The 27649-nt window shown below is 42.3% G+C and overlaps 2 protein-coding genes across 2 annotated transcripts; one reads left to right on the top strand and one right to left on the bottom strand.

The window, feature by feature from the left end:
- Positions 1-708: 708 nt before the first annotated feature.
- On the bottom strand, positions 709-1440 carry LOC308168612 (transcription factor Sox-14-like; the record flags this gene model as incomplete). The annotated part of the gene is made up of 1 exon (XM_080543212.1): positions 709-1440. One exon carries the CDS (start codon positions 1438-1440, stop codon positions 709-711), a length of 732 nt encoding a protein of 243 aa, XP_080399338.1.
- Positions 1441-16284: 14844 nt separating this feature from the next.
- septin2 (septin 2) lies at positions 16285-27629 on the top strand. Its single transcript, XM_080543045.1, has 13 exons — positions 16285-16396; positions 17772-17814; positions 18370-18484; positions 19958-20044; positions 20614-20737; positions 21212-21346; positions 21608-21725; positions 22408-22509; positions 22687-22832; positions 23320-23403; positions 24624-24684; positions 25883-25969; positions 26528-27629. Exons 2-12 carry the CDS (start codon positions 17791-17793, stop codon positions 25949-25951), a joined length of 1065 nt encoding a protein of 354 aa, XP_080399171.1. The 5' UTR covers positions 16285-16396; positions 17772-17790; the 3' UTR covers positions 25952-25969; positions 26528-27629.
- The last annotated feature ends 20 nt before the right edge of the window (positions 27630-27649 follow it).

The following is a 27649-nucleotide window of genomic DNA, read 5'->3' on the forward strand; positions in this document are numbered from 1 at the left end:
TGGATAGAAGAACTGAATGCACTCACTGCAATTCGAGATTGACTGCTTTATTCTTCTATATAATAGTTCAAAGTAAAGAATTAATTAAACATGATTAAAATGAATGGTGAATAATAATAATGATGATAATAATAATAATAATAATAAACAATACATAAACAATAATAATAATAGTAATATACAAAAGAATCCATTGACATTACAGAAATTCAGTTTGTTCATGTAAGAAATTATCCTGACTGAATCATCCCCTGTGCAAATCATTATATCATATCTTTTATGGCATTCATGATACGTTCAACTTTGCAGCTGTACTTGGTTCAGATGTTTTTGCTTGTAGACCAATTTACCACGTAGTGTCATAGCCTAGGCCTAGTTACAAAAGACAAGCTCTGATCTTTTTAAATATAGGCTACTGTTTTATAGCCTAAGTGACATTCGATGTCACATTTTGTTCTCAACGTCTCTACCATAATTGTATAGAACAAAAACTCTTCAAAAGCTTCAAGGTGAAAATATAAATGCATATTGGCATATCTACCATAAATAAATGGCCTAGACGGTTGAATTATGAACTTATTCGATATAAGCTTCAATATGGTTGATCTTGAAAACGTTATTATCACAGTAGATTGTATGAACAGTCTTTGGTTAATTAATCACATGCATTTTCCAAAGGTTAAGAGCAATATATCTTTGCATCGGTCGTCACCCACTTGAGTGTGGTAAGGAGTAGGGGTCTATGATCCCAGTTTTGGTCATACCTGGAAAAAGAATATAAGCGACCTGAGGCTGGACACCCGTCGATGACCACGCATGGCCACAGTTACAAGGTACGACGTAGCCCGGGTTTGTGGGGGAGTGGTGAGTGGTGTGCTGTCCAGGGGGGCAACCCAATCTTCCAAAAGCGCCAGTCTGGTGGTAACCCAAAGAGGTCTGGTGGTAACCCAAGGCGTTGGCCGTTAGGGTGTGCGGGACGTCCGAAATGCGCTGGACAGCGCCAGTGGTGCTGAAATGGCCAGGTTCAATGAATGAGTAGGCTATGGATGTCTGCGGCAAGAGAGCTCTTGCTTTCTCCGGGCTGGTCAGAAGCGAATCTGTGATGGAGAATCCACATTTCAAATGTTCTGTGTCCCCCCCGAGGAAAGGCAATGGAAAGACAAACCGTTGGTCCTTCTTCAGCGAGCTCTTGGGTTTGCGCCGGGGTCTGTATTTGTAGTCGGGGTGCTCTTTCATGTGTTGCGCGCGCAATCTCTTGGCCTCGTCGATGTAAGGTCTCTTTTCGGATTCGGGGAGCAACTTCCACTGGGCTCCGAGTCTTTTGCTGATTTCAGAGTTGTGCATTTTTGGGTACTCCAGTGCCATCTTTCGCCTTTGACCCCGAGACCACACCATGAAAGCGTTCATGGGTCTTTTGATATGATCTAAAGGTTTTGCCATGTTTAGTAGATATGCGCAAAAACGTTACTGAAGATATTCACCTCTCCAACTGGTCATACTCTTCTGATGTTGTGGGGGAAATTGAAGTACAAGAGAGCAGTGGGTTATTTACATTTAAAGTGATTGGTTCTTTGGAAATATGAAACAAGAAAAAAAGAAAAAAAAAGACTGATGTTCCCGTTCAAAAACGTGCGTGTTTCTCAAAATAAGAGGAGCAGCAGACTGGTCGGTGAAGTCACAAATGGGAGCCAAAATGCGGCCAAGTTCAAAGGTATGCACCACGCTGGGCAGCTCCGCGCGTAAAACTGACAACATCACAGAGGTGTCACATCTCACCAAGCCAATCGGAGTCGAGAGCAATAGGCCTATAATCCTTTTCTCAAAAGTAACACATTAGACACAATTTCAAGGAGGAAACCTCCTTATTTCTCCTTAAACCTCCATATTTCTCTTTCCTTAACCTCCCCAAAATCCCCGTGAAGGCAAAGTGTGTTTTAGGGACACGAGGAATCCCTCACATTCGTCTCCCAATGTTTGGCGCACAGAGAAAATAAGGGACTCTATTAGCATTAAATTATATAGATATCAGATACATTTTTAGGTAATTCATATGCCTATTTATCTGATAGCCTATAAAAACAGTAGAAAAAGCTGAAACATTTTCATCAATGTGTGGTGGTCTGTGATTTCTTCACCTACAAACTTTACTTCAAAGTTGACAGGCTGAACTGAAATAATAGTAATACATATTACAATATTTATAAATTGACAGCGCTGTAAATAGTTATTCTTGCACAATAAATTGCACCCCGCTTAATATGACTTCTTAAGCTACAGCTTACTAATTACATGACATTATTATGTTGATGAGAATATCATAAACAATGTCAATCAGAATTTTTATGTTGGCAGTGCAAAATGAAATTAGGTCATATGCACCTTGCTTAACTGTACTATTTAAGAAAATAAGTTGTTTCCACTAAATGTTGAAGAGAGAGGTGGGTGGCGGCAACATTTCTGGGGGGCTGCTTTTGGCTGCCCCCCCCCCCCCCTATTGAACTGTTGTCCTCCCCTGTGTCCCCCCCTGTGTCCTCCTCCTGAAAATGAACTGGCCCCTACTGGATGGATAAACTGTTTGGCAGCAGGGGTCAGTGAATTCACAGTGCTCCTTCAGCCATGTTATCTACTGTGGATTTAGTTCAGACACAGGAGGCATTGACCATGCAGTGAAGCTTATTGCTTCCACAGAATAACAACTTGGTTCTTCTTTGTACTTAGGTGAAATCATAATGAACAATAGTGTAACCAAAAATGTGCCCCTATTTAAGAGAGTTTAATAACAATACTTCTCCTTCAGTCATGCTGTCCTCAAAGGGTAGTTCAGAGCTCTGATGGGGTTTATTTGAAGGTAGTGATAAATGTGTCGTTTTTTAGTAGAATCTGTTGGTATGTCAGTATTTGTGTTTTTTAAGGATGGTGTTCCCACCCTAAAGATGAACGAAAACCCTGGGTGTAGGAGCCGTTTTAGTCCTACATGTTATTTATGTTAATCTGCTAATATTAATTTTGAATTATTGATTTATGATATTGATTGCTTTAATTTAATTATGATAATATTTGCTTCTAGTCTATATTCCATATTTTATGTTATTTAGATTGTTCCTTGTGGTCATTCCCCCCTGGTGGTTGGGATGATTGAATATTGGGGATATAAGGGAACAGGAAGGGGATTGTTAATTGGGAGCAAACAAAGTTTCAACGACAGTTCAAACAGTTCAGGACAACACGGTTGTGAACAGTAATTGACAGTTAAGACAGCCATCAGGACTATGCTGATGGAGATATATTAATTTTGAGTAAATAAAGGAACGTGTTTATTTTTATACACGCGTCACTCTGCTTTTTTGGATACTGTTTGTTGGAACCTAAGACTCACCCAATAGTAGAGTCTGTTTGGATTATTAAGAAGCCTCTACACTGGGTAATAAGGAAAACTGCCCAACAGCACAACATGGCTAACATAATCCGGTGATCCTCCATGCTCTACTGGTCCTCTTTTCTTCTTATGTCGAAACTGTCCTCTGTGCACTCAGGTGGATTAAGGAGTCATAATGGAGATATAGGTACAAAAACACCCTGGGGGAGAAAATAAATTAAAAGGTAGAAAGAACTGGAGCTAAGCTAAGATAGACTGGACCTCCAACTTCTGTTGATCAGAGGTAAAAACAGGGAACTCCTCCCTTCAATTGTCTGGTCTACTGGAATCTTTTCAAATGGATTGTTCCTGCCCAGCTGGACAGAGAAACCACCCTCTACAAAGTGTGCATAAACATTAGGATGATCAATCTCCAGGCAAGACATCTGAGCATAGTAGTATGGCAGATATCTGCCATAGTTCAGTTTATCATAAGCAAAACACCATGGAATGATGGCTCTAATTGCTGCAAGATGCAGCATCCACTTTCCCTCTTTTGATGCTGGAATAAGACTGAGCAAAATCTCAACCATGTCCACATAAGACATCCAGAAGGCAGACAGGGGACCATTCTCTTCTCTAAGGTAGTAGAGAAACTCGTTGAATCGTGTCAGAATGCGCTGACATGAATCTTGCTCTGGCCCATGGTCTAACAATATAGTACACAACGTAGACCGACTGGTCAAAAGACAGAGGGCCTGATTCACTAAGTGGTTCCCATGTTTATTCAATTATGCCAATGGGATAAATCACCAAAAACAAAACTGAACATTGAATTTGTCTTCATCTGTGTTTTATGTTAATATCTCTTTCCTTCCTTAATCTTTATTGAAACTTTTTTTTTAATGTTCCATTTTTTATTTCCTTTGGAAAATATGGGCTACTTCATTCACTCTCACATCACAAATGAACATGAATAACATGGAGAAATAATGTTTTCATTTCAAAGTATATTCTGTACAGCATATTCAAATAAATTTTGCTTGAGTGAAAGAAAGTTCAGCAACACCCTCACTTCAAATGTTGTAATTCCAGCTAGCCATAAATACACAGTAATCCCAGAAAATGTGCAACTTCTGGGTATAAAATGTGACACTTCTGAGCTGTACATTAGGAAACAGTTCAGTGGGAAAATCCCCCAGATTTCCAAGCTCCAGGGGGATTTTACTAAACCGTGTGCTTAAACTCATGATACTTAGGAAAAGTAAAGCGGTTTTAATAGCTTTCCCCCCCTGACACATTGCCGGTGGAATATGCTTTGGCTCTGTGGCAGACAGTTCCAATCCTGAAGGGGTGGAGTGCTCTACCCCTGTATGCTCTTGTGGCCCAGCTAAATTAATACACTTCCAACATCTCAGGATAAACCTGAAGGCCATATTACAGCCTATTCTAAAAGCCTGTAATAGTACAGCAGTCAGCAGTCAATGAGATACATTTGCAACCAGGCATTTGTCAGCGGCTCAGCGTCACGCAGGCTAGAGATTTCAAATGTCCTGCAGTAAATTAAGTGCTGCTTGAAAGTAAAAGGTGTGGGCTAAGCATAGCAATGCTAACATTGAATGGCAAGAGTGAGAGGGTAAGAGTGAGAGGGTAAGGGTGAGAGGGTAAGAGTGAGAGGGTAAGAGTGAGAGGGTAAGAGTGAGAGGGTAAGAGTGCTCCCAAGATAGGGTTACTGCAGATTCAGAGTTTAGTTCAATTATTCAGTTCATAATTCATGACCTTCTTGGAGACTAGCAGAACTGACATCACAATTTGTGTTATATGAATGAATGAATGAATGAATGAATGAATGAATGAATGAATGAATGAATGAATGAATGAATGGATGATATCCATACCAATGCAACACAGGTAATACAATCATGTTCCTGTCAATCTTTCTCTGTCTCACTGCAATCAATTTTGTGATCGGGCATCCTTAACTATAGGTCTAACTCAACCCAATTTATGAACGACTACATTTGACAATGAGACAGGGGGCAGAATGCAGAACGTATTTTTTTGTTTGATTAATTATCTGCTGAAACAGTATGACAGAAGTTCATAACTCTACCATTATGAAAGAACCAGTAACTGATGTCAGTTATAGACAGTGACCACTAGAGGGATCAGCTGTTGTGTTTTTTGCAGAGGAAAATCATAAATAGTCTAGCTTTTACTGTATGCAAACGAGGATGTTATCAGCAGCCCAGTAGGGGAACAATGTGTGTTTTCAGCTGACAAAGCTATGGCTAAAGTTGCAAGATGTGTTTTTTTTTCTCTCAAGAGGAGTGGGAAGAGGGAAGAAACAAGAGACATATGAGCCAAATGCGGCCAAGTTCAAAGGTATGCGTGGCGCTGGGCAGGTCCAACATCACAGAGGTGTCACATCTCACCAAGCCAATCGGAGTCGAGAGCAATTATAGGCCTATAATCCTTTTCTCAAAAGTAACATATTAGACACAATTTCAAGGAGGAATCCTTTCCATATTTCCAGAGAAAAATATATTTGAAATAGAAGGATTTCTCAAATCATAATGTGCATTCATATACAGTATAGGTGAGGATGAAAGACAGTTTCCTCTGAAGAATAAAATCTATCATTGATCTTCCTTTAGGGTACAGGTGGGGGGGGGGATCAGAAACAGTCTGCACACCAGGGTACCAAACAGACGGACACTTTCCCTTTAGAGGTAAGGCTCCCCGTTGAGGTATAGGATTACGTAGGCTAAGTAGCCAGGTAAATGCCTGGAATTATTACCCCTTTTGTACTCTGAGCAGAACAGGAATTATTGTATGAGATGAGGCATTTCAAATTCAGACGATATCCATACCAGTTAATAATGGCCTCTTAAAATGACAGTGTGCCTCTAAGAGGCTTATGATAGAATGAAAATAGTGTTGTTGTTGTCGTCATCCCCCTACCCCGCCCCCCCAGCTATGATATGCTCACTGTGACAGTAAAGAGTGATTTGTATTTACCAATATTGCCTGTCTTCATGTTAAGCACCATCCTGAGCCAGAGGGGAGTGAGTTGGAGACTGTGACAACAGAGTGTATGTGTTACGGTACATGTGGGAATACGGTACATGTGGGAAAACTAGGGTTAGGGTTAGGTGCTACGTCCACTTGGTACATGCTGGCATGTCTAACCCTACCCCTAATCCTAACCCTAACCTTAACCCTAGCACCTAACCCTAACCCTAGTTTTCCCACATGTACCGTGTTCCCACATGTACCGTAACACATAGATAAACTCCTATAGGGAAGAGGACAGACTTGTGAATACAGCTCCTCCTAAACCAGATGTTCGGCAGTGACAAAGTGTACAGAGGTGGATTTGGTTCCAGGGCTGATAACATTCACTTCACAGGCAAAAGATTACAGAGACTCTTTTTAATAGTGTCAGGTGAGGTGAGGTTCTGGTCAATGGAGAATCTAATCAATATCATGTTTTCTTTAATGAAATGAATTATACATCATCAAAACATGTTGTGTTACATGAAACATTTAATTGATTAAGACTTAAAAAAAGAAAATATTTTTGGTCAGTAGTGTCCTCAGGTGGATTCGAACCCACGGGTGAAAACACGGCAAGAAAGGGTCAATAAAAGGTCAAATCTCCGCGGTCCCAGGGTAACGACAGGACACAAGTGTAAACGTTTTTTGTACCAAGTTTCCAAGTTTGGAAAGTGTACCAAGTGTACAAAGTTTCGTGCTTTTATGAAAAAGAGTTTACCCTAAAATTAACACATATTACCCGCACTACAAGATGATGGGTATCATCATCTCATCAGGTTTAACAATAAGCACGGCAACCTCTTTATCTCCCTGTTACTCGTCTAAATATATGACGTTGTTGGATTTATAAAAAGTTCAAAGCAAAGGCCATTGATTTGATCATATTGATGTTCAATATCTCAGAGTGGTCTTGTCACACTTTAAACATTTTACATTTTAAAGTTGTCGATGAAAAAGATGATGATGATTATATAATCATTTGTGTTTTTGATAGCAAGCAATCTTCTTGTTACCAATAAATACATACAAATACTATAGGCCCTAGACCTAATGGATTTAAAGATGTAAAACAAATGGAGCTCCTGAGACCAGGCTGGGCTGCAGACAAAACTCAGACGGATGACGTCATAATCACAACAGTCGACTGTTACTGAGATGACATAACGTCACAATCAAATGTGGGTTTATAAAAGACGATCGAGCCAGTTTGATGTCAGTATCACTGAAGGATCAACACGGATCAACACGCTATCACAAGGTAAGCGTGATGTGGACGTTAGCGTACTTGAGTGTGTGTGTGTGTGTGTGTGTGTGTGTGTGTGTGTGTGTGTGTGTGTGTGTGTGTGTGTGTGTGTGTGTGTGCGTGTGTGTGTGTGTGTGTGTGTGTGTGTGTGTGTGTGTGTGTGTGTGTGTGTGTGTGTGTGTGTGCGTGTGTGTGGCTGCGCGCGGGTGTGTGTGCGCGCGAGCGTTGACTCCGCTGAGTGCCGAAGTCTAGCTCGTTTATCGTTTGAAAGTGATGAAAAGTGTTGGCCAACAGAGATGCTTATATAAAGAAGCTTTCCCGTTACAACCCGACTTCCTGGCCGTCATTTAGGAAGGTAGAAATACAACAATGATAATGGCTTTTTGGCACGTTGCACCTGTTGTTGTCATGAAAGCTGAAATAATCGAACAAACCCTTGGAAATATCTGGAAACGAAACACACAATGGCTGCGTTCGTAAATTCGCTCTGAGAGAGATTGCGCTACCTGACTGCGCTACCTGATTGGCCAGTGAAACGCTGCTCTTCTCAAATTTTTTAATTTTTTACATACAGGACAAGTAATTGTTTTGATAAATATGTATAGTTAGTATATTGATGTATGCTAGCTAATTTAGCTGACTAGCCAAGCGTTGTCACGACAACGGGTGATGAGAGGAGCGGCGTTTCATCGGCCAATCAGGTTAGCGCTTCTTTTATGAATATTAATGAGCTTTCCCCTGGGACCCAACCTACGTTTCGGAAATTCTGGGTTCAACGTCCTAGTAATGTGATTGGACAAGAGGCGTTCCATGAGTTCTGATCAGATTTCCAGAGCGAGATTACGAACGCAACCTTAATCGTGGCTCCGCTGACCCCCACACATCGCGAGATTTGGTTTCCCTGGGTGACGAGTAAACTGTTCAGCTTTCATGCACCTGCAACTGATGCTTCAATCACAATGTCGCGCAATGTCAACGTCAGTCACTTTTGAAGTTCAAACAGCCTCACATTCATCCATGAACTCATAGGGGACAAGTCATTCTATAATAATAATAATAATAATAATAATAATAATAATAATAATATATATACATATAAAATACGTCATTTCACATTCTCTTCCTTGTTCAGTTGTTTGTAGAAAGTTGCAGAAATGCCAAAAAACAAGAAGGAGAGCCAGGGAGAAGATGGCTTCAATGTCCAGTCTGCTTGGAAGTCTCTGAAGTCATCCTCCCTCAGGGCCGCCCCCGGGGACCACAACAAGGCCCATAGAGCAGCCAGCCCGGAGGACCAACCCGGAGGTGTGTGTGTGTGTGTGTGTGTGTGTGTGTGTGTGTGTGTGTGTGTGTGTGTGTGCGCTGAGTAGAGATCAACGTGAGTCTTGTGTGTAAATTACCGGAGAGTCAAAAAAAAATGTGCCTTGACAAGTAAAAGTCTACGGGCTTGACGGCCCGCCTGTATTAATAGAGTGTTTTAACTTTTTAGGTTAAATTATTCACTTTAATTGGTCCCAGAAGGCCTTGCGGCAAGACGTCATAGAAGTTGACAGTTTTGTTGGTTTTTGAGAAATGCAAATTGTAACGTCCAGAATTAAAGTGAACATCCAATAACTCGTTTATTGTTTGAAAGTGCTCAAAAGTGTATGCCAACAGATTTTTTTAATATAAAGAAGCTTTTGCTTTATAACCCGACGTCCTAGCCATCATTTAGGAAGGTAGAAATACAACAAGGATACAGATCTTTGGCACGTTGGCACGTTACTTACTTACTTATACTTACTTGCTTACTTACAACTGATGCTTCGATCACAATGTTGCGCAATATCTATACGTCAGTCACTTTTGAAGTTCAAACAGCCTCACAGTCATCCATGAACTCATAGGGGACAAGTCATTCTATAATAATAATATATAAATATAAAATACGTAATTTCATATTCTCTTCCTTCCGTTTCTTATATCGTAGTCATGCGCAGGAGCGCTCAGAGGAAGCTGGAGGAGGTGAAGGAGAAATGGAGGACCGTGCTGGAGGCCAAGGACTCTGAGCTTGAGGCCAAGGACTCTGAGCTGGAGGCCAAGGACTCTGAGCTTGAGGCCAAGGACTCTGAGCTGGAGGCCAAGGACTCTGAGCTGGAGGCGGAGAAGGCCAGCAGCGCTCTGGCAAAGGCGGAGTTGGAGAGAGCGAGGGAGGAGGTGGAGGAGGGCCGACAGAGAGAGAAAGGCCTCCTCCAAAAGCTCCACGGTATGGAGCTAGAAAAGAGGAGCCTCATGCTTCAACTCCAAATGAATGGAAAAGGTAGGCACCATATAATTCTGTTTGGATCGACAATCGGTAACTCTGTAACTGTTTTTGAGAAATGCAAATTGTAACGTCCAGAATTAAAGTGAACATCCAATAACTCGTTTATTGTTTGAAAGTGCTCAAAAGTGTATGCCAACAGATTTTTTTATATAAAGAAGCTTTTGCTTTATAACCCGACGTCCTAGTCATCATTTAGGAAGGTAGAAATACAACAAGGATACAGATTTTTGGCACATTGGCACGTTACTTACTTACTTACTTACTTACTTGGCACGTTACTTACTTACTTACTTACTTACTTACAACTGATGCTTCGATCACAATGTCGCGCAATATCTATACGCAGTGGTGTGCCGTCAGGGCCAGCAAGGCCTTCTCTGCTGGCCTAAACATCATCAGAATATACATTTTATTTTAATATATATTTTCCACAAATATGTATTAATGATTCCCCATAGTCTATTCTCTTCATTTCATAGCTTTCCTCTTGGTTGCGCTGCTTCCAGTCTCCGATTGAGATTTGGAGGGCTGGCCTTTATGTTAGAGCTTTTATCCAATCAAAATGTGTTGCTAGGGGGCTCAAAAATCTGCCCGCCTTCACATTAAACGCTGCTGCGGATTCGAGCTGTAACTTAACATTGGAACGAGAAAACCTGTGGCGTTCCTAGTAAACCTACGTAGATGCGAGCAAAAGCAACAACGGCGCCTTCTGTAAGGCTCAATGATGTCAGCACCCAGCACGTCTTTTGATTGGATACGCACTATTGCTACGCACTATTGCTACGCACTATTGATATTCACTATTGAGATGCGGAACTATGCCGGTAGATGTGAAACTATTGAAAGTGCCAGGGAAACGGAGCGCCACAACGAAAGCTTTCGTTGACTGATCGATAATACTGATCGATTGTGTCCTGTTTTTGGGTAAACAATAACTTTCATTTAGGGGACACAATGAAAGCGCCAAGTCCACAAACAGAGGAAACTACGTTGAGCTTCTTTCTTTTCTGGCTGAAAACAACCCAGATTTACATTACCACCTGTCCACAAACAAAGTGTTTACTGGGACGTCAGGCAAAATACAAAACGACCTGATTTTTGCTATTGCTGAAGTGATGGAAGAAGAGATCAAAATGGAGATTAAAAAGGCACCCTTTGTCGCTATTATGGTGGACGAGACGACAGACGTGGGTAATGTAGCGATCTTAAAGATGTTAGTTTAACACTCTTCATTGTAAATGCGGATTTATTGATTAAAAATGCTTCGGAAATATTAATATAACTCTGTTGTACTTGTCTGACTATGTTAAGGTGATGCAACGCCCGGTTATACTGTGTTTCTGTCTAGTTTCTAGAGCCATGGCGTCATAACGATGGTATTAAGAGGTAGAATAATTCAGGTAGGAAATAGGAATGTGTCGGACATCACTGAAGGCCTAGGTGTGAAATGCACCGCCCGCCACTGTCTATACGTCAGTCACTTTTGAAGTTCAAACAGCCTCACAGTCATCCATGAACTCATAGGGGACAAGTCATTCTATAATAATAATATATAAATATAAAATACGTAATTTCATATTCTCTTCCTTCCGTTTCTTATATCGTAGTCATGAGCAGGAGCGCTCAGAGGAAGCTGGAGGAGGAGAAGGAGAAATGGAGGGCCGTGGTGAAGGCCAAGTGGAGGGCCGCGGCCAAGGACTCTGAGCTGGAGGCCAAGGACTCTGAGCTGGAGGCGGAGAAGGCCAGCAGCGCTCTGGCAAAGGCGGAGTTGGAGAGAGCGAGGGAGGAGGTGGAGGAGGGCCGACAGAGAGAGAAAGGCCTCCTCCAAAAGCTCCTTGATATGGAGCAAGAAAAGAGGAGCCTCCTCAACAAGAGTCTGCAGAGGGAGGCCCTGGAGGACAAGGACTCTGAGCTGGAGGAGGAGAAGGAGAAATGCAGGGCCGTGGTGGAGGCCAAGGACTCTGAGCTGGAGTCCAAGGACTCTGAGCTGGAGGCGGAGAAGGCCAGCAGCGCTCTGGCAAAGGCGGAGTTGGAGAGAGCGAGGGAGGAGGTGGAGGAGGGCCGACAGAGAGAGAAAGGCCTCCTCCAAAAGCTCCACGATATGGAGCAAGAAAAGAGGAGCCTCGTCTGTGACAACTCCGACCTGGAGAAGGAGAGGAGCCAGGCCCTCGCTGCCCAGCGAGAGACTGAGGGGAGCCTGGCCGGGGTCAAGGCGACCCTCCTGGAGACCGTCAAAGCCACCAGGGAGAAGAAGAAGAAAGGGAAATTCAGGAAATTCTGTTCAATGGTGAAGCGCAAGGTAAAACAGAAATATACAGTGATTTATAAGAGAGCCACATTCCACATAATTTCACATTAAGGAAATGTAATGTAAAGGTCTTACCAGTTTATCGTAAAACAACAGACAAGCTATGCATTGTTGTTGTAGGAATACTGGGGTTTTAAGAGATATGTTCTGTCATTGATTCTTCTTCTGTAACAACTGATATAGTGCAAGAGGACCAACCAGGCTGGTGTCCAGCCTCCAGCTGAAGGACAGAAGGATATCAAGGTAGGTGTCCAGCCTCCAGCCCCAGGACAGGAGGGCATCGAGGTTGCCCACAACGATGGACACAGCAGAGGTAAGTCAACATGTAGAACACATAGACCAAGGACATACTAACCAAACTAATGAAGTATTCTATTCTGTAGCTAAGGCCTGGTGAAGCTCATATGAACTCTCTCTCCTCTCTCTAGCGGCCAGCCCAGTGACAGCTGAGACGACGCCTTGTGAGGAGAGCGGAGCTTCAAAGAAACAGAAGCGTTCCCAGAGGATGCTGAAGAGCCTTGGGCTGCTGAGCTGCTATCCAGGCAGACGGCCTCCGTCCCCCCAGTAACCGTCTTAACGACGATGGAAACAGCAGAGGTAAGTCAACACATAGAACACATAGACCAAGGACATACTAACTAAACTAATAAAGTATTCTATTCTGTAGCTATAGGCCTGGTAAAGCTCATATGAACTCTCTCTCCTGTCTCTAGCGCCCGTCCTCCAGAGGACGCTCACAACTGCAAACAGCCTTGGCCGGAGCTGCTGTCCACCGTGAATAAAAAATAATTTGGATTGCATTCCTTTTGCTTGTGCATTTTTCATATCTTATGAACTTGTTATGCTGAAGATACCTGGTCGTACCCTTAAATGTCCACTAGATGGCAGGCATGTATCAGCATAAAGCAGGGGTCTCCAACCTTTTTTCATTTGAGAGCTACTTTGAAAAAATGTAAGTGGCCGAGCGCTACTCATATCTTATTACTTACATTCATTCACATAACGAATTCTTTTGTCTTTTTGTCTCTTTCAAAAAATATTGTGCATGTGTGTAATAAGTGTGTTGACTCATTCCTACACAAGGTTCACTCTTATAGAGTCATTTAAATGGTCATCTGTCAGGCTTGTTCAGAATGTAGATTTCATTACATTCACATCACAAAAAGCTGATTCGCAAAGGTATGTAGACAAATAAAGCAAATACTTTCAGGGCTGCTTGGTGAATATTCTTATAGTTGTCTGGGTCTACCAGGCTCCAGAAATGTTGTGAATGTTGTTGCGATTGTAGCTGGACACAGTGTGCGAATTAAATCACGGTGTGCGGGGGAGCCCAAGGATTAAAGCAAAAAGAAAAAAAATCTCCTGACGGAAAAAAAAATTCTGGCCAAATCGGGGCCTGTGGCTTTCCGTGCGCAAAGCGCGGGTGCGATTTTCCGTTCTACGTTCTAATGCTTTGACTTTTCTTTCGAAAAATGTGAATACATTTCCGCGTTGTTGAAAATCAATGACAAATCGCTAGTCAACTAACACGGCTTGTTTTGTGAGCCTGCTAACAATGTAAAGTAGTGTTCTAGTTAACTAGGTAACAATGTAAAGTAGTGTTCTAGTTAACTAGGTAACAATGTAAAGTAGTGTTCTAGTTAACTAGGTAACAATGTAAAGTAGTGTTCTAGTTAACTAGGTAAGTCCAATCCATTTCGCTGCAGTATTTTGGCTTGACTAGCGAGTTTGTGTTGTGATTCTCAACAACGTAGTTTCACCCTTTTCCATAGTTTTGAATAATAAATGTGTGGACTGACGATGTATCGCAGCCTAACTTATTCTAATAATTATTTAACATAGTTTTATTCTGATAATGATTCCCCCCTCCTCCCAGACTTACAAGGTCACATTATTATTGGATTGGTTGTTTGCGTGCCGGGTGAAGTTAGCTAAACATTGAACCTGCCAGCTAGCAAGAGAAACATCATGTCACTCTCCAAAGGTCTAAAGAGGAAAGTTGACGGTGAAACAGGGCATTTAAAGAGGAATGGACAGTGAACTATACGTTCATCCTACCTGGTTTCATCAATGCAAAGCCGTTGTGTGAGACTCGCATTTTCCGTGCTCACAATGAATGTTCCCTTTCTATACATGCGAGTCGTCCTTTCGTCAATGAATGTGATAAAGACGGACTGGACTAGAGGAATCGATTGGTGCATAAAAACCTTGAGAACTGCCGGATTAAAGTGACGTCCATAATAATAATAAATAATAATAATACATTAGACTTATAGCGCTTTTCTAGACACTCAAAGACGTCCATATCACCAGATAGCCAACAAATAGTGACCGATGGGAGATGCCAGTTTTCTCATTAAGTGAGATTTAATAGCCTAATATTATTTTTTCTATTTTTAATGAATGGCTCATTGTAATTATTATCCCTAGTAATGTAGCGTGTTTGCTCTGTCATTAAATGTTTTTCAGGAGCATATAGGCTAAGCGGATTCAGTTTTTTTTTTTTTTTGCTCCGATTTAGTTGTCAATCTTTTTCATAAAATTAAACTGCATTTGCTTTGTTACTGTTCACATGTGTGGTGCAGTCACATTCACATAGCCTATAAGTAAACATTAAGTTTGAATTATTTACTGAGCTGGCGTTACTTTTTTCAAACCACACACCGCATGTCGGCTATTTCAGCACCACGCATTGTCCACCTACTTGACTAGATCACTACATCACTATGAGGCGTTCAGCGTCAGTGCACCCCGCTGCAAGTTACTGTCGCATAGTTGTAGCCAATAAAGGCCTATATGTAGGCTATATAGGCTATTATATATCATTTATATACCTAATACCAACATCAAAATAGATTGTATGCCTCTACAAATCATATTACACCAGGTAAAATCCGTCACAACTTGGAATAAATCCATCGCAATTTGGAATATTTTAGAGCTCCCCCAAAATTTCACAAACCGTGTTTCCAGGGGAGCTCATGTCACCACTAGGGGAGCTATAGCTCCCCGAGCTCCCCCTTATTTCGCACCCTGGCTGGACATTATTCTGGAGATTTAACCCCCATCTTCATCTTTACAGGTTTGACACTGAACAGTTCATCTATCTGCTCTCAGTGTTTCCCCTAGGTTTGCTGCCTTGGGGGGGGTGGCATGGACTGTGGCATGGAACCCCCCACCTCGGTGATGATAACTCAGCATTAAGGGTTGGTTGGGGGTAAGACCCAGCGTCATGTCCAGGGGGTGTACTTGTACATCAAGCCGCCTCACGCTACAGAAACAGGAGAATCCTGCCCTATGGGCCATTAGGCTCGAGAACCATCGGTTCACAAGGCTACTTATGTGGTGTTGGGTTGCAACCTGATACTGCTGAGTTTTGGGAAGATTCAGGACCCAAAGACTGGCAGCAGCTTCACCTCCAAAACGCGCTTATGACTCTCCGCTGGGAGAGGACCGTTAACGCCCTTTATACAACAGTCAGTTCAGACCAAGTCATTTGATTGGACAAGAGGCATTCCATGAGTGCTGATATACAGTATAACAGCACTGGGACTTTTAACTATATGCATCACTCCGCCGCACAGATGTTCTACTAAACGACCGTTAATTAGACTACATGTTTGTGTTCACGTTACTAGGCAACAGTCCATTTGAAGTTCAGTTGCGGAACTATTTTTAACTAAGTTTATTTTTAGGATTAAATAAATAAACAAACAAATCATAATCTGTTGTCGCTTATTACTGTATACTAACTAATAAATCGCGCTGTAGAACTGTTGTATAAAAGCAATATCCAGTGTGTGGGATTTTTTTTTTTTTTTTTTTTAAATGTTATTACTATGCTAATGTAACTTTAGGGCCCTGCAGGAAATGGGTGGGGGGGTGGGCAGAAATGTGTTTAATCATATTGTATTGTGTAACTTTTGAATAAAAATACTTGAAAAATAAATAAATAAAAGCAATAACACACTCGAGGTCGTGCTATAGCCCAGTGCATTCTGGTCCGTGAAGAAGCTGCTCGCTGCGCACTGGAATCTCAGGAATTTTAGGTGTCCGCGCGGCAGAACGTCCAGCCCAACGTTCCAGAACCACACGAACGTTCCAATCCTCTCTCTGACCATCGACAAGGTAAACATTATAATTCAACTGCTTATTAACAAATATCGCGATATCTTATGTAACTATTTCATTGTTGAAAGCAGAGCCTTTAGCCTGGGGACTTCCTGTCACATTCACATTCACAGCCAGTCAGAGTTAGTAACATTAGCTTAGCTCACTAACTCTGCAATCGAGTCTACAGATTTGTGATCGATAATGATGTTCGTGATGTTAAAAGTCTGCCAATAGATACATAGATACATAGTTTCACACAAGACTGTTCGTGTTTAGTTAGCACGGTTTGGTAGACACTCTTCCTGTGGTTTTCATTGGAGCTAGTTAGGTTGTGAGCTAGCTGGCTAGCTAACTCTTACGAGACTCACTGTACTAGAAAAGGCCCTCTCTCTCTCTCTCTCTCTCTCTCTCTCTCTCTCTCTCTCTGTCTGTCTGTCTGTCTGTCTGTCTGTCTGTCTGTCTGTCTGTCTGTGTCTTTCTCTCTCTCTCTGTCTCTCTCTGTGTCTCTCTCTCTCTGTGTCTCTCTCTCTCTCTGTCTCTCTCTGTGTGTCTCTCTCTGTCTGTGTCTGTCTGTCTGTCTGTCTGTCTGTCTGTCTGTCTGTGTCTCTCTCTCTGTCTCTCTCTCTCTCTGTCTCTCTCTCTCTCTCTCTCTCTCTCTCTCTCTCTCTCAAATCGTTTGTTTGTGGTTAACTAACTTTAACTAGTCTAGCGAGACTATCAACAACAGGTAAACTTGTTAGATGTAGCTTATATAAATTTGTCTACTTCATTCACACAGCATTTACTTGGTAACTGGGGTGTATTCCGGGTGCCTGAGTAACAGTTTCACTATCAGGGCAGAAAGCAAATAGCTATGCCTCTCTCGCCCTGCTGAACTCACCAACTTATCTGAACCACTAATAGTACAGTTGTAGTTGTAGCAGCTAGTTAAAGCCATGCTATCATGCTCTCAGCTGACCTACTGCTCTGATTAAGGTGGTCAACTGTGTTCTGTGAACTGTGTAGGGACAAATTGACTGCAGGAGGAGTTATTTAGCTATAACATAAAGCACGAGATGTAAGACAACAGGAGATTAGAATAGCTAGTAAACCAGCTTGAATGCATTACATAGCCTTGCTGTGTTTTAGTGTATGTGCAAAAAGATGTGGGCTGTTAGAGTGCACCCCAGTCTAGCAAAGGAAGGCTGTCTGTTTCTTTTTGTGGTGAGACCAAAAAAAAGTCATTCTGAGCTGCAGAGAGCAGCAGACTTCCTGTCTCTCTCACAGAGGCTCTCATCATAAGTTGCCTCCATTTTGAACAGGGTCTCTTCAAATTGGCATGTACTACTGGTATTTAAGTGTTTTGTTGAATATGATTTAGCCATTGTTTTAATGTCATCTGTTCTTGTAGTAGGTTGAACGAGCGCAAAATGTCTCAGGCTGACAAATTGAAGGTAAGTTAACCAGAATGATAAGAAATGTATTTAATGTAAGCTAATTTGTATTACCGGTATATTATATCAGATTGATCATTGATTTGATGAATAGGCTCCTTTAGAGGAAGATCATCTCCATGACATTCCAAAAAAGAATCTGAATTAACTGCCCTCATCAAATCAGTATCGATAATAAACAGTTGGATCATAAGTGTCTTCTTTGAGAAAGGTAGCCTACATATTACAGCTGCAAATATTGTGTGTCATCTTTTTTTGTTACGAGTGCTACTGTTGAAAAGTCAGTCGTTTCACATCCTTCCTTAGCGTCTGTGTGCTTTGGGGTCGTAAACTGGAATGCAGGATCGAACAGGTTTTACAAATAGTATGGTTGTCCAATGATCAATGAACATAGCCTCTGTTTAATTTTTCCTGTTGGAGTGAAAAACTATGCATCTTCAAATATATCCAACACATTATTTGGTATATGGTAGGGGGGTTAGGGGTTAAATATTTGTGGGTTTAAATGTTAAATGACTTGGTTTCTCATGTACTCCTTTCCTCCTGTGTTTACAGCAGGGCCAGTTCACCAACCCAGAGACCCCGGGCTATGTGGGCTTTGCTAACCTGCCCAACCAGGTGCACCGCAAGTCAGTCAAGAAGGGCTTTGAGTTCACCCTCATGGTGGTTGGTGAGTGTTGATGTATGAGACATTTTCTCACAGCCATTCTTCTTTCTCTGTGTCGGTCAAGATGATGTTTTTGGTGTTGGACTTTGAGCTGCATTTCTTGAATGAAAGGTGCTATATAAATAAAGCTTTACTTACTTACTTACTTACTTACTTGGAGAGGAAGTCAGGGCCAAAACGATCGAAGTCCCCGTGTCAGATTGTAAGCATTGTAGGAATGTGATGGAAATGAGCACAAACTTTTGAGGTATGCGTTTCCTTTTGAGTGGGAGGATGGTTTTTCTATAGAGAGGACCAGATACATTAGAGCACATTAGACTAGAAATATTTCATACTACTTTAGTTGTGTTTACAGCTCAACTGTTCTGATATCACTGGCTTATTTTTGGCAGAATGGAATGCGACTTTGAAGGCTGGACAGTTACGAGTTTATTCATTCAAGTTTCCTCTCCCCATAGCCTCTCCTAACTGTTTTTATAGTTCATATCCTCTCCTAAGCATGCATCTGTAACCATCACTCCATATCTTGTGTGTGTGTGTGTGTGTGTGTGTGTGTGTGTTCGTATGCATGTGCGTGTTTATGTGCGAGTGTGCACGTGTGTAGGCGTGGGATATGTCATAGAGGGTTAGGTCACTTGTTGTGAGTCCAGCTGCTCAGTACAGTCTCTGTGTAAACATATGGAGTGAATCCTCTGGCTATTTTCTATGTTGGGGGGGAGGGGAGGAGGGGCTATTGTACACTGACTCATCCCTCTTTTCTATGTTGGGGGAGGGGAGGTGGAGCTATTGTACAGACTCATCCCTCCGCTTTAAAATAACTCGCAGTGGAATGTCGCCTGTGGGCCTCAGGGCTCGCCTCACTCTGGACAGGGTCTGCTGTTTCTGCTGCTGGAATACGTCAGGAGGGTTTCTTCTCTGAGCATTAGGTCTGAGGATGGTGTGTGTGTGACGTGCGTGTCGAAAATTGTATGCGCCAGGTTAATGCGTTTCCCCCAAATGTGGGATAGTCTAGCTATGTGTCATATGAAAACCTCAATGGAAATAAGCAGTGGCTTCCGCATTTAGGCCTACGAGAGAGTCGGAATCATGTCGGAATCATGTGCTACCAAGCGTAGTTACATTTTTGGAGAGGTGCGCGTGAGCCTATACGCAGAAGTATAAATTGGGCGTTACCCCTAATCCAACCCTTAATGCTGAGTTATCTTCAGGGGGGGGGTCCATGACAGTCCAAGGCAGCAAACCTAGGGGAAACACTGATGAGTCACTGGAAATAAGTCATGACCTTATTATGTACTCGATTATTTTATTAATGTATGTTCGTTTTCTGTATTGTGTGTGTGTGCTTGGTTTTAAAATGGTTAAATAATAGACTTTATTGTGTCTGTTTTGCCTTGTGGCTGCAGAAGAAGTCTTATTTATATTGGCTTGTCAGTAAAAGAATAACGATATACTGACCATTCCATGTCTTCTGCTTAGGTGAGTCTGGCCTAGGGAAGTCCACCCTCATCAACAGCTTGTTCCTCACTGACCTCTACCCAGAGAGAATCATCCCAGGGGCAGCAGGTATGGAGCACACACGTTTGAATACTTCTCTTTGGTTCAGCATAACATTTAAACTGTGGGTCTTTCTTTCTTAAATAAAATAAAGTCTAAATACTGCTGCAACCAGCTGCAACCTACTAATAAAAAAGTACAATTTACTGATTTGATTTGATTTTGATTTTTGATATTTGTTCAAGGAGGACACAGTACATTAATGAACACTTAAATGGAATGCGCACATATCATCAGTGTAAATGTACCCAATTAAAGCCATAGGCTAATTTCCGTTGGTGGTCCCCCTGCCAGAAGTAACAGGGCTACATTTCCTAATGGAAGAAATCAGGTTATGGGGTAAAATAAACACATCATATAGGTACAGTCATGATTAAAATAAACACAAAAATACAGTAGCTAAAATAAAATCAGATGGCATCTAACCTAAGGCATCTAGCCTAACATGCATCACAGTAGGTCATATGACTACACAACAAGCCCTAACCTGATTTAGCCTAATCTAACTGACTTACAAAGCAACCCATTAGCAGTCATTCAAAACAAATCATGAATCTTCTCCGTTGCTCTGTCCACAGAGAAGATTGAGCGCACGGTTCAGATTGAGGCTTCGACGGTGGAGATCGAGGAGCGAGGGGTGAAGCTGCGTCTCACTGTAGTGGACACGCCCGGATACGGTGACGCCATCAACAGCCAAGACTGGTACACCATCTACCCCCCCATGTGTCTATGCATAGAGCTTTACATGTTAGACGGGAATACAGTTATTTATAAAAGAAAAAAAAGTTATTTACAGTTATAGTGAAGTTGATTATTAAAGAATAAAGGCCAATGCACACGGCGTGCGATTTTGTCGCCCGACAACATTCGATTCTCAATTCACACCACCGAAGTGTGTGGGTGTGAATTGAGAATCGAATGTTGTCGTGCGACAATATCGCATCGCACGCCGTGTGCATTGTCTCGTTCAAAACAATGGAATCGAATTCGGCGGTGCGACGAAATCGCACGCCGTGTGCATTGGCCTTAAGGCAAAGAACACAATCTTTTTTTAATCAAACTAATATTGTCTTCATGGGTTGCTGAAATTGTAGTTGTCTGTATCTACCCGTCTCTTGTTGCGTTAGACCTCTACAACAATATAAATGTACAAGTTGTTCTCTGCTCCACACACAGTTTCAGCACCATCATAGCTTACATCGACGACCAGTTTGAACGCTATCTACACGACGAGAGCGGCCTGAACCGCCGGCACATAGTGGACAACCGCGTGCACTGCTGCTTCTACTTCATCTCCCCGTTGGGCCATGGGTGAGCCCCCCCCACACACACACACACAGACAGACAGACATCACACAGTGCATCTAACCCTGTGAGCCGATACTCTCAATACTCCCCGACAGATTCCACTTTTCTACCTCCTTCAATGTCAATATGTTTTAATTTCTCTCAAGTTTTTTTGTGTAAGTGTCTGTAGATGTTGCCTATGTTCTTATATTGATTTCATACATCAGTGCCTCTGTGGTCTGCCATGTACTTATATTCTCTCTATCTCTCATGTCTCTCATACAGCCTGAAGCCTCTGGACGTGCAGTTCATGAAGGCCATCCACAATAAAGTCAACGTGGTCCCTGTTATCGCCAAGGCCGACACACTCACCCTGAGAGAGAGGGAAAGGCTCAAGCGCAGGGTAGGTGTCACCTACATTTACATTTACATTTTTGCCATTTAGCAGACGCCTTATTCCAAAGCGACTTACAATCAATACATTTGAATACTAAGCAAGTGAATCATCAATCCACCAGTCGTAGCAGGAAGAGTAATCCAGCTCAGGCCCGGGGCCATTGATAGAAGGAAAAACCTTCTCCTATCACCTTCTTCTAAACCTAGTTTTAAGAGAAACAGTACAAGGGGGGCAATAGAAGTTTTTAGGGACACAGTAGAGGGGAAAGCGGGTGTCTTTAGGAGACGCAGTGCTGAGGGGCAGAAGATGTCTCAGGAGGAGCAGTTAAGGTGTAACCTGAAGAGATGGGTCTTCAGTCTACGACGGAAGATGGGTAGTGACTCTGCAGTTCTGACAGCCGTGGGAACCTCACCTACAACTCATCCTCTTGTCTCTCAAAGCTTATCAATAGTTTGGAGTGCGGTCAGATTAAGTAGGCTCACACGAGTGATGTAATATACCTGCTTATGATACAATGCAACACGACACCATGTGTGTCTGTTTGGTTCTCTTTTGGCTGCAAACCATTTTTTTCTTTTTTTCTTCTTGGGATCAATTATTCAATCAATTAAATTCAAAGGGTACTGTTTAAAGAGATGTTGAAGTGTACCTCCTTATGATGTTTTGTTTTCTGTGTTGGACTGTAAAGGTTCTGGATGAGATCGACGAGCACGGCATTAAGATCTACCACCTCCCCGACGCTGAGTCTGATGAGGATGAGGACTTCAAGGAGCAGACCAGGATTCTAAAAGTAAGTCATCACTTCCTGTTTGTCCACATACAAACACACGCAGGAAAAAGGACAATTGGTATTGATTTTGTAACCTCATGAGAACGCTTACAATTATACACCAAAATGACAATCACCAACATGGTACCTGTTCCAACTATTAGTTCTGTACAACTCTTACCCCCTCCCTCCCCTTAGGCCAGTATCCCCTTTGCAGTGGTGGGCTCCAACCAGCAGATCGAGGCCAAGGGGAAGAAGGTCAGGGGTCGTCTGTACCCCTGGGGTGTGGTGGAGGTGGAGAACCCTGAGCACAACGACTTCCTCAAACTGCGCACCATGCTGATGTGAGTTTATTGGAGAGAGTGATGAACGGTAATGGGGGTCAGAGAGGCTAGAGATCTGTGTAGATAGAACATGCTGCTGAATCTCAAATGAACCCCTCGCCCCGTAGCCCCATGGCGCACTGTATATCAGAGAGGATTCGGTTGTTAAGTCTGACGTCAAACGTGACGTTTAGCAATTTCCGGGTCCAAACCAGAAATTCCCTGCACCAGAGTACCAGTGTACTACAGCGGTAGAATGACAGTTCAATCGTTTTTTAGACTTGGATCTATTCATACAACAAGGGACACAGCACGTTTTTCCCATATTTGTCAGCGTCTTTGAGCCTCGGAAAAGCGCTATATAAATATAATGAATTATTATTATTACTGAGGCATTTCGAAGACAGCGCCTCAGCCAACTTTGGACCCGGAAACACGTCACGACTTAACAACCGAATTGGTATCTGTGTTGGTTGATTTGACACCTCCTGTTCCCCTACTTCCGCAGCACCCACATGCAAGACCTGCAGGAGGTGACCCAGGACCTGCACTACGAGAACTTCCGCTCAGAACGCCTTAAAAGGGGTGGCAGGTTGTCCTACCATGGTTACATTCTGCCTCTCTCTCCTGCGTACGTACCTGTCTGTCTGCCTGCCTTTCTAAACCCTCCCCCTGAAACCTCATGCTGCTGTAATGCAGCCTAAAGCCACCAAGAGGCTAAGAATGCTGCTACTCAGTCAGCTAAAGAAAACGGAATGTAAGAAAGACATTCCACTTAATTACTTAATGACTCTCAAAGAGCCATACAGTTGTTTAGGGATTATGTGAAGAACTACAAGAGGTATTGCGTGAATGGTAACAGACATCGTGTTGTTGAAAACAATGATTACAGTGGCTTTACTCATCATTCTACTTGTCCATTCAAAAACGAATTGTCCTTGATTGTGGGTTGAAGTGTTATAGTAGGTTGTAGTGGGTTAGGATTTTTAATTTGAATAGTTTGGTTAATAGTATGCTGGGTGTAGTGGCTATACGTTGTAAGGGGGGTATTTTATGTTAAACCTGGGAATGTAGATCTACACAATTCTTTGAGACCCTCCTCTAAAGTAACACCCATCCAGGAGAAGGGAGTGATCTTACTGCCTTCCCATTGGCTCGTCATCTGCCCAATGAGGCTGGTCTGGCCCTGGTCTCTCTAACCCCTGAGTGGCCCATTGGAGGTTCCCGTTATCAAAGGGGGAGGTATCACTGTCCCCACTTGCACTTGCTGCTTTGCTCTTTCTTCTGCAGCTTGACTATCACGCTCAATTCTCCCACCTTTCTCCCTACAATCTGTTTTTCTCTCACACACTAACTTACCACCATCCCCCCACTTTCTACTTTCTACATGTTGCTTTTTTCTCCCCCGTCTGCTTGAGTGATAAATTACGACACCACCACACATTCAACCCCCATATCAGGGGTTTACTAAACTGCCTCTCAGGGGCCCCTCGTGCACTGTGGGGTTCTCTCCCCACCCAACCTCTCTGCTGGTTCTGTCAATGTCATGATGCTTTTTAGTATGGATGCACCGAAAGATCGGCCACCGAAATTAGCACAAAAAAAAGCACATTTGGTGTTCGGTCGAATGTGTGAAAAGACTGAATGTTTACCGAATACGAGACGTTTTTTCACAGAAACATACTTTGTAGTTGAGAGACTTAAATGTTTAGAGAGATTTTCAGTGGCTGTTCTTTTGGTAAATCTCCCTTGATAATGAAGCATTTAGCCCCAGACGGGGCCACACTTGCCTAACCTGTGTCCATATTCCAGGAAGGGACCGGAGCCGGAGGAAATGGACAAGGATATGATCCTGCAGGAGAAGGAGGCTGAGGTAGGATACTTTTTTGGCCCTGAAAAACAGTTGCTAGTTGCTATGGCCAATGAATAACAATGAATTTGGAGGCATTAGAGCAGACAAGATGTTGCTTTTACACTTCGGAATACATTCTGCTGCTGCTGTCAGCAGTTGCATCATCAACTAAGGCGAGTTAGAGAGTTCGAGTGACAACTATACTTATGTCAAACCATAACCTCTGGCTGTAAATCTTAGGCAGATCGTTTTTCCTCCAAACTTTCCACTTGCAATCACTCTGGTACAGATAACATTCATCTTATCTGTCCACAATACCTTTTTCCAGACCTCTGCAGTGCTTTGTAGATACGTTTTAGCAAACTGTAACCCCCCCGACCATCCTTTTTTAGGATAACTAGTGGTTTGTAGTTGCAGTGACGCCACTGTAGTTTGGCTGGTGATTGAGTGATGCGGATGGTAGTCTCCCGGAGATTGTTCCTGATATGTGGGACCGTTGTTTTGGGGGTTTTCTTAATTATGGTGAACATTCTTCGGTCATCCACTGTAGAAGTCTTCCTTGGCCTACCAGCCCGTTTGCAATTGTTGGGATCACCAGTGCTTAAAAAAAGTATAATGACTACAACTGTTGATTTAGGCAAGCAAAAGATTTTGGCTTTCATTGATAACTCTTTGGTCCTCATGTTGACTGACACAAATAGCAGACGCCAAAAGCAGACTCAAAGCCTAAAATCAATACTAGACATTGACAGCTCTCTAATGCATAAATGCACAAATGATGTGACGGAACACTCCTGAGTTACCAGAAACACCTGTCAAGCCAATTATCCTGTTACTTTTGGGACCCTGAAATAAAGGGACTATCTATAGAAATCGTTGTCATTTATAAATGGTGAAACAAATACCCTCAAATAAAAGCTGAGAATCTCTACTTTAACCTCATAGTAGTTGTTTGATTTCAAATCCAAACATTCGGAGTTAAGAGCCAAAAGGAGAAAACATGCTTCACTGTCCTAGTATTAATCACGCAGGGCACTTGTATGCCATAGTGTAGGTAACATAGACACGGCTGTTCTAGTGTCAACTGTCACTTAGATCCAACTGTCACTTTCAAATTAACCTCAAGATTCCTGTATATACCCTGATAGTAACAGACGTGGTGTTAAATGTGATGCTGACTATGTCCTCTGACTATGTCCTCTGACTCTGTCCTGTGCAGCTGAGGCGGATGCAGGAGATGATAGCCAAGATGCAGGCTCAGATGCAGAAGCATGATGGAGATGTGTGAAAATGTGTGAAACCCTTGGTAAGTCCAGCACCACTACTACTATTACTGTAAGTCACAAACGCACAGCAACTGCGATGACATGTCTATAGAAATGTAGACATTTTAATTGTTGTTTCAGATTATTTCTTATTTTGAAGTCACTTCATGTTACAAAGTCACAAAGCCCAAGCCCTTATTTTAATTTTTTTGTATTTAACCTTTATTTATACAGGTAAAAACACATTGAGCCCCAACGGCTCATTTTCAAGTGTGACCTGTTCACAGGCATACAACAACAACATCCACCACAAACAAATACAATACAAAACCTGGCCTACATAGTCTAAAACTACAACCTAAAACTACATAGTCTAAAACTAAAACTAGTCTAAAATAGTCTAAAACTAAACTAAAACGACACAACCTAAAACTAGACCGCTAAAGAGCTAGGGACAGGGAGGGGGTCAGCAATGGGCAAAAGGGAGGGTCAACTCAATTGCAAGAACAAATCATAGACTCGCACTGTATGTCTCTCAGCAAGAGCTTGACACTGGAAAGAGGGATCAGAGCTGTGTCTTTCTTTCTTTTCTCCTCCAGGTTTTGGAGCCGTTACTTGAGCTTGACCAGAGAGGAGCGGAGGATCGCAGGAGCGGGAGTGAACAATTAGAGAGATACCGGTCCTTGTCCCATACTGTTTACCACTATCTTAGGTTATTTCACTCCTACTTGGGATTTTGAGGTTTTTTATTATATATATATATAAGCAGTATTATGTTTTTTTTTATATTCACACACATTCTGTTTCTAATATGCCACCTTTCTAATTATTCATTCGTTCCATTCGATCGGATGACGCCAGTTACTCAAATGAAGTTTTAATAATAGAGCCATTAACATGTTTTTGTCAATGGCAATTCAGTACTGTCAATGGCTGTCCCACTCAGCCCTAAAACCACTCACAATATCATGTGTTAACCGTGATTGCAATTTTACAAGTGGCATGGCCAACCACTAAGAGAGTTAGCTGATCTCTTGGTGGCTCCAACACCGTAATCTATATTTTTTTTCTTCAGAAGTTGAGATGCCAATGTTACGACGGTTTCTTTGAAAAGTTTCCCATCATGTAAGGGTTCCTCTATAGTGTTTTTCTCTCTTATGCTCTCTTGCATGCAGCTCTTAACCATTTGAAGTGGCATTGTGTTGAAGTGGCTGAAGTACACTGTGACCTGACCTGTGCCCTATCCAGTCATGCTGTAGCCCCTAACCAATGAAGGAGACACACCTTAGTGTTTTAACTGTATGTGACTCTATGAATGCTATATCTGCGCCGCAGGTTTCCCCTATTGTAAAATATATTGATGATGAGGCAGGAGACCTAACAATTGCAAGTGATGGTGGAACAGATGAGCTCATGCAGCTTTTCCTTATGCCCCCCCCCCCTTCATCCCCAATGTGAAGTGGAATGAAGTACATGTATCTGTGTGATATGTCAAGCCCATACTGTACTTTGTTGTATATCCTTCTGTTCTTGTCATGTCTTGATTGTGAATGGGTGAGACTGAAGAGTGACTAGACTGGTCGAAATGGTTTCATTGCCATTGTGGTCCCTTATGGTGACCTAGTCACAATAGCCCATATCCCAACACAAGCCAAGCCAGAATCTTTACATTCCAGTTTCTGCTGTTTTATTCAATAACTCTCAAAATAAAACCCTTGACG

Source organism: Nansenia antarctica (genome assembly GCF_963989245.1).
Source record: "Nansenia antarctica genome assembly, chromosome: 12".
Classification (NCBI taxonomy): Eukaryota; Metazoa; Chordata; class Actinopteri; order Argentiniformes; family Microstomatidae; genus Nansenia; species Nansenia antarctica.